General features: G+C 40.4%; 1 protein-coding gene across 1 annotated transcript in view; it reads right to left on the bottom strand.

Moving 5' to 3' along the window:
- Positions 1-8,009, bottom strand: part of ripor2 (RHO family interacting cell polarization regulator 2) — a 59,426-nt gene that overhangs the window by 5,439 nt on the left and 45,978 nt on the right. The window contains exons 12-17 of the mRNA XM_016270894.1: positions 7,773-7,902; positions 6,754-6,900; positions 4,860-5,492; positions 4,087-4,259; positions 3,804-3,969; positions 3,485-3,617 (exon numbers count right to left, since the gene is read on the bottom strand). Of these exons, the coding sequence (XP_016126380.1) occupies positions 3,485-3,617; positions 3,804-3,969; positions 4,087-4,259; positions 4,860-5,492; positions 6,754-6,900; positions 7,773-7,902 (1,382 nt within the window). The remainder of the gene's footprint in view (positions 1-3,484; positions 3,618-3,803; positions 3,970-4,086; positions 4,260-4,859; positions 5,493-6,753; positions 6,901-7,772; positions 7,903-8,009) is intronic.

The following is an 8,009-nucleotide window of genomic DNA, read 5'->3' as shown; positions in this document are numbered from 1 at the left end:
TGTTCTGGAACAGTGTTGTAAATACAACTTAACCACTGATTTCTAGTCGCGTCCTCTTTTGGAAGACCAAACAAAGTAGTTTCGCTTTCACAACGAAACACACAGCATCACACGCCTTGAGTGAGCGGAGGCCGGTGGGCTTGAGAACGGCACGGCCGGTGGAATTCGACGAAGGAGCGTCCGGCGGGCTTGCGGCAACCACATGTGACGACCCCGGGCTGGACTCTGCTTCGTCCACGGTGAAAGCCGATCCGGTGATCCACAGCGTGAAGTTGTTGTATTTCCTCAGCGACCAGCACGGATAAGCTTCAGGCATGACGAAGCGATATCATCCTCTTTTGGAAGACCAAACAAAGTAGTTTCGCTTTCACAACTAAACACACAGCATCTCCACGACATGGCGGCGGTGGCAAAAACAATACTACAGCGAGAATAAAAGTTACACCTTCTTTCTTTGCGTGAACATTTGGGCGGCGTTATGCAAATCTTCCCACACAGTGACGCAGACATGTGAGGGCGTGTTCGAACGAGCAATTTTTGGTAGGTGTGGTTGACTCTTTTAAAAATAGTGTCTCTTTGGATTTGGGACTTTAGTCTTTGCAACTTTACAGATCTTCTTTATGCACCAAGAGCTTGTAACACTTCAAAGAGAAAGGAAAAATTGAAATCGCATCATATGACCCCTTTAATAATGTTCTCACCACAGGTGACATTTCGAGCTTAAACGCTCTTCATCAGACAACGAACATACATGACAATGCCCTTATATACACAACACTAAATCACATGATTGCCCACATGACCACAAAAAAAAAAAGGCAGGGCAATCAACAAATCGTGTAAGAAAATGGCAAAAAGCAAATGACATAAAAGTGAGAGCAGCAATAAATTACAAGCCCAAATACATTTCACTAAATACCTAACTGCAAAATGTTCAAAATTACACTAAAGAAAATACCAAAATGCAAAAAATACATCCAAAACAAAAAATGAAAGCATAATAGAACGTGGTAAGTCTTACCATCTAAATCACTATAATAATTAAAGAAAAGGGTGAATATCAAAATCTTCATTGAGACCATTAGGAGATAAAGTATAAAACAACCAATGTTATTTATATGTTGCATTGTCCTTGTGGACTGGGCTACGTGGGGAAAACAAGTAGACAACTTAAAACTCGTATTGCTGAACATAGATATGCAATTAGGCACCATGACCCTAGAAGTCCAGTAGCACAACATTTTTCCAAGTTTAAACATTCGGTTTCGACTCAATATATTGGCATCGAAGCAGTTAAATTACCTTGAAGAGGGGGTGATATTCACAATCTACTTTTAAAACGTGAAGCATATTGGATTTATACTTTGAATACTTTATCTCCTAATGGTCTCAATGAAGATTTTGATATTCGCCCTTTTCTTTAATTATTATAGTGATTTAGATGGTTAGATTTACCACGTTATATTATGCTTTCATTTTTGAACATATTGCAGTTAGGTATTTAGTGAAATGTATTAGTGCTTGTAATTTATTACTGCTCTCACTTTTATGTCATTTGCTTTTTGCCCTTTTCTTACATGATTTGTTGATTGCCCTGCCTTTTTTTTTGTGGTCATGTGGGCAATCATGTGATTTAGTGTTATAATGTATATAAGGGCATTGTCATACATGTTAATTGTCTGATGAAGAGCGTTTAAGCTCGAAACGCCACACTAAATACCTAACTGCAAAATGTTCAAAATTACACCAAAGAAAATACCATTAATATGTGGTAAATCTATCCATCTAAATCACTATAATAATTAAAGAAAAGGGTGAATATCAAAATCTTCATTGAGACCATTAGGAGATAAAGTATAAAACAACCAATGTTATTTATATGTTGCATTGTCCTTGTGGACTGGGCTACGTGGGGAAAACAAGTAGACAACTTAAAACTCGTATTGCTGAACATAGATATGCAATTAGGCACCATGACCCTAGAAGTCCAGTAGCACAACATTTTTCCAAGTTTAAACATTCGGTTTCGACTCAATATATTGGCATCGAAGCAGTTAAATTACCTTGAAGAGGGGGTGATATTCACAATCTACTTTTAAAACGTGAAGCATATTGGATTTATACTTTGAATACTTTATCTCCTAATGGTCTCAATGAAGATTTTGATATTCGCCCTTTTCTTTAATTATTATAGTGATTTAGATGGTTAGATTTACCACGTTATATTATGCTTTCATTTTTGAACATATTGCAGTTAGGTATTTAGTGAAATGTATTAGTGCTTGTAATTTATTACTGCTCTCACTTTTATGTCATTTGCTTTTTGCCCTTTTCTTACATGATTTGTTGATTGCCCTGCCTTTTTTTTTGTGGTCATGTGGGCAATCATGTGATTTAGTGTTATAATGTATATAAGGGCATTGTCATACATGTTAATTGTCTGATGAAGAGCGTTTAAGCTCGAAACGCCACCTGTGGTGAGAACATAATTAAATACTTCTCTATCTCTGGAGCTGTGGTGTGCCTACTTTGATGTTTTCATTCTTGTTTAATTACACACATATTCCGTCGAATTGTTGTATAAACGCAATATCACTCTTGTATTCGAGGGATACCGGCTCTATATCACTCAAGTACGAGAGTGTTACCGGCTCTATATCAGATAGAGCCTGCGGCCTCGTGCCTCTAGCCTAATCACAGCCATGCTGATATAGAGCACTGCACTGCCAGCACTGTCTTAACCCTCTTTGGCATGGAGTTCACCAGAGCTTCAAAGGTTGCCACTGGAGTCCTCTTCCACTCCTTCATGACGACATCATGGAGCTGGTGGATGTTAGAGACCTTGAGATGCTCAATAGGGTTTAGGTCTGGAGACATGCTTGGCCAATCCATCACCTTTACCCTCAGCTTCTTTAGCAAGGCAGTGGTCGTCTTGGAGGTGTGTTTGGGGTCGTTATCATGTTGGAATACTGCCCTGCGGCCCAGTCTCCGAAGGGAGGGGATCATGCACTGCTTCACTATATCACAGTACATGTTGGCATTCATGGTTCCCTCAATGAACTGTAGCTCCCCAGTGCCGGCAGCACTCATGCAGCCCCAGACCATGACACTCCCACCACCATGCTTGACTGTAGGCATATATATATATATACATACATATGGGTCAGATTTATCATTTTTGTTATTACATTGAAAGTATGTAATTTTGTTGTGGCTTTCCAAAGTGATTATTACTTGCACATGGTTATTGTTAATTTTAGACCCTGATTACTTAAGTGCTATAATAAATGTTCTTCCAAAAATGTATTTTGCACTAGTTGCAAAATAAAACACTTCAATAAAATAAATATCATGCTTATACAGGCAAAACTCTTTGAAAAGCAAGCTTTGAAGTACATGTGAGAAGTCACTGTAACATTAAAATTCTTTCAGAAGGACTAGTAAACATGAATACTTCACAACAAAATATTTAAGATATACTCACCATCAGACACTAAAATACAGCTGCCCGGTCTGTCAAAGATTTTCTCACTGAGATCCTCCAACAGAAGAGTTTGAGTTGTTAGTTTGTGCAGGTATGTCTTGTGCTGCGAGTGGCTTCCTCCTGAGGTCAACAACTGCATCCCATACATAGAGAAACTTCAGCATTTTATATTAAAAAACACAATGACACAGTTCAATCTGTTTATGCTGTAAATGTGCTGTCTACGGACCATGTTCGGTGTAAAAGACAAAGAAAAATCACAATATTTTGGAATCTGAGAAGGAGAAAATTAAGTTGGAAGGTGGAAAAACAGAATCACCTGAATGAGATGACTGCAGTATTGTAGATGAACAACAATGGCCACATCTAGGTTCTCGTTTCCTGTGGTGAGAGGCAACGGGCTGCCGGCCACACTGTTCCCCATACCAGTGTCCTCTGTGAGGGCTTCACTCAGGTGGCCTCTTGCTTCTGGATGTTGGCCTGACCTGTTGAACATGCAAGAAATACTGTCACCACCAGAGGGCGCTACACAATCACAACTACCGAGGCCATGAAGTTCCTCAGAGAAACCTGACCACCAAAGGGTTTAATGTCCAACTCACCCAATTCTCTCTGACTCCATGTCAAAGAAGACAGTGCGTGAGAGGGTGGCAGCATCATCTCCTGTGTCATCGTCATCAAAGTCAGAGGTGTTGAGGAAGTCGAAACTTTCCAGAGCGCTCTCCACTGTCAAACTGAGGCTGGATGAACGGCTCCTATGAGCAGGTACCCGACACTGAGGAGAAACAACAACCTTCATTCAAGACTGAGATCATCTGAGACAAGGGGCTTGTTCACACACAACAAGTTCTTGCATTCCAATTTGCTGCTTTTCGATTATTTTCTTCTTCTTGTGCATGACAGGACACTCTAAAAACGTGATGCTCAAAGTTAAAAAACACTTTCAATAAGCCAAGAGGAGACTGCTTCCCTGTTGTAAACAAAACTTGGTTCTCACGAGACACCTTAGCATATTCTCACCAGAGCTTACGCTACGCCTATGTCCTCCGTCATCTGCTGGAACGCCACTCTCTTATGAACGTGTTTATGACAGCGGAAGCTAGGGATTACAGTTTTCTTACACAAATGCATCGCTTCACTTCAGGAGTGAAGGTGGACTCAATCAAGGTGGACTCAAGAACAAATCCACCCTCAAGTCTTACAAAACTGTGCATTATCTGAATGCTAGACCGCCCTTTTCTTGCTAACCGTGGATCTTTGATACCTAAGTTCATGCTAATCAAATGAACCAAGCTTCATGATCAAACAAACTCAGGTCTGCATCAAAATTTCAACAGTAACTCTTCTAATTAAAGACCACAGAAAACTCATTCACCTTAAGCATGTCTTCGAGTCTCATGACCTCCTGCTCCAAGTCCTGCAGCTCCCCACAGCGCTGGCCAAAGCTCTCCAGCCGCAGGAGCAGGGACTGAATGGCCTCCTCCAGGCTGCTCTCCTGGAAGGTCCTGCTGCTCTCTCCAGACCAGCTCACAGTGCTGGCCTCGGGCAGCATGTCAGAGGAGGTGAGCCTTCTCACCAGCTGCCTGGTCAGACTGCCTTCCTCCCCATCCAGCTCCACCGGCTTCAGCTCCAGGGCTTCATCAGGCATGTTGGGCTCCAAGAACACCACATCCTCGGGTCCCACCGCAGACAGCTGACTCTCGTAGCACAGCGAGTGGGCCGCTGAGCCTGTGCCATGCCCCTGGGCCTCAGCCTGGTCCCACTCCAGGTCTGGATCGCTGACACTGCCGCAGTCTTCCTCCACACACTCCTCCTCAACCGGCTGGTCCTCAGAGGCTGGAGCCGGCTCAGAGGGAGGGTTTGTCTCAGGGGGCGTGACGGTGATCTCAGGGTTTGACTGGATGGGGGCGCGGCTTGAGGTGGGCGTGTCAGAGAAGGTGAAGGACAGGCGCTTGCATTCGGCCACACCGCAGCCTCCGTTCTCAAAGACATCATCTGGTAAAATGGACTGTTTGATGGAAAGAGGAAGAAAATATGGTAAATATGGCTCCCTGATGTCATTTATTCCTATCAGCACTATTATCTATAGAAGTTTTAGTGATCTAAAGATGCAAACAATATTTTCTGTCCAAAAGTCAAGCACACTAAAGAGCAGCAGAACAGTTAAAGACTTCCATGAAATGGTTTTTAACACAGGGATTCCCAAATGTTTTGTCAGCCAAAACTGTTTGACCTAAAACACTGACCTGATGTAACTTCTAAGTTAATATTTCTATATTTTAACAAAACATTTGCATGTTCTCATTTCTCTGTTAAATACACCACTATTCAGATGTTTGGGTAATTTTTTTCTATAAAGAAATTCATAGAAAGAATGCATTAAATTGATCAAATGTGACAGTAAAAACACTACAAATGCAGTTCTTTTAAACGTTCTATTCATCAGAGAACCCTGATAAAAACCAGAACTACTGTTTTAACATTGATGTTTCTTGAGCAGCAAATAAGCATATTAGAATGATTTCTGAAGGATCATGTGACACTGAAGACTGGAGTAATTATGGAGTAGCTTTTCATAAACTCAGGAACCCCCAGCAGTTCCTTCTTTTGGGAACCCTGGTTTAACATATCTAAATGTTCTTTCCAGGAAGTTGGGGTGGGACATCTCACAGTCTGTTCACTGACCATGAGATACATACTACACATAAAACTGGAAAGCAATTGTGAAAACTACAACAACCTTTGCTACCTAACAACAACCTAAAATAATCTAGGCTGATAATTTGTGCTCTTGTGATTTGTCAAAGTTTACATGTGGGTGGCTTAAACATGTAACTTTAAGATGGTCTATTTCATTAGGTAGGGGGTACTTGGTCAGATTTTCATTTACTGTAAAAATTTCTATATGCTCTTGTGGATAGGATTAGTCGATATTTTAAGTCCATCTTCCTGAAAGAATAATGTCTGCAAAATTTTGTTGTTGTTGTTATTTGCACACAAAAGGACTCAAAGCTAACATGAACTCTCCCATTAGGAGTCGCCACAGTGGAATTATCCGCACAAAAGCTAACATGAACTAAAAGCCACAATTTTTATTTCATAGGGTCTTTAAACATCATAATATTATAGTTTGGAAAAGTGTATGTGTGAATGTGAGGGAGAAGAAACGTGTGTGTTTGTGTGTGAAAAAAGCAGAAAACGCAAGCAAAGAAAAGAGCCACACGCAGATGTTCACTCAGAAGGGCAGGACACATAGTGACCTGACTCACGTAGACCTCCAGACTGGACCTTGAGCGAGGTCTCAGCGCAGCCAGATCGCCAAAAGAGCGACTGCGTCTGAGTTTCTCTAAGAGCGTCTCTCGGAGCGTGTGCAAGAATGAGAGACGCTGACCCTCCCACCTCCGAGGATGCCACTTCTTTGCCATTGACACAAACACACACACACACACACATGTACACACAACAACCATGATGCACATGGTGCCACGGGGTGAATACAATTCATTAGACACAGCAGCACAGACTAAACATGAACATTCACACACAAGATGCAAGTGCTTTCATATTCAATAATACACACAAAATAATAAACACTGAACCCAGAACAGCTAGCCAGACTCAGTAGTGTTATATTTAGTTTAGTACTCAGCTTTTAAGGAGGGAAATGTGACAGTGTGATCTAACACCTGATCTGAAAACCTCAATATCCTGTCTCATACTGTATGTATGCACATAGATTTTAGATTCCAGATGTTTAAATAGTTGTATCTCAGTCAAATATTGTCCTATCCTAACAAACCATACATCGATGGAAAGCTTATTTATTCAGCTTTTCAGATTATATTTAATTCTCAATTAAAAAAAAATGACCCTTATGACAGGTTTTATGGTCCAGGGTCACACATTTGAAATGTTCTAAATAGCAAATTTATCATTACAAATGTGTAATTACAAATATATTTAAATACACAGAAGAGATATGTTCAAATACAATATAGATAATTATGAAATTTCATATAAAGTTGCATTTAACATAAATTTAAGCTATAATATGTTTTCATTTCATTTTAAACAACAGGCAAGTGTCTTAAAACATTTAATGCACACTTAATTATATTCTTTTATTTCTGTACTCATTTTAAAAGAATGCTTATGTGTACTTCTTTTTCACAAGGGCAGGATTTATGTGTGTAATGATGCAGCTGCAAATCAAGCTTATGTGTTTAGCATGATGATAGAAGCAGGACTTTTAAACAGAACTGAGAGGACTTTTCAGAATTGCACTCACAAAGAAAGACGTGTCCTGGAAAGTGGGCGTCTCGGGTGTGCCTTGGCTGTACACTGAAACTCGTCTCTGAAGGGCGGTGGCTTTACTCACGTTTCCTGAGGACAGTGTCAGATCCTCTACATCAAATGGACTGTAAAAACAAGACAGACATGCATTCATGTACAGCAATCTAATATCATACTTAAGTATTTAATGAAAGAAAACACTAAAATTACTGAAAAAAAAAAAAAACATATG

The sequence above is a fragment of the Sinocyclocheilus grahami genome, unplaced genomic scaffold, assembly GCF_001515645.1.
Source record: "Sinocyclocheilus grahami isolate Dianchi unplaced genomic scaffold, SAMN03320097.WGS_v1.1 scaffold58.1, whole genome shotgun sequence".
Lineage (NCBI taxonomy): Eukaryota > Metazoa > Chordata > Actinopteri > Cypriniformes > Cyprinidae > Sinocyclocheilus > Sinocyclocheilus grahami.
This window is presented reverse-complemented; position numbering and strand designations above follow the sequence as displayed.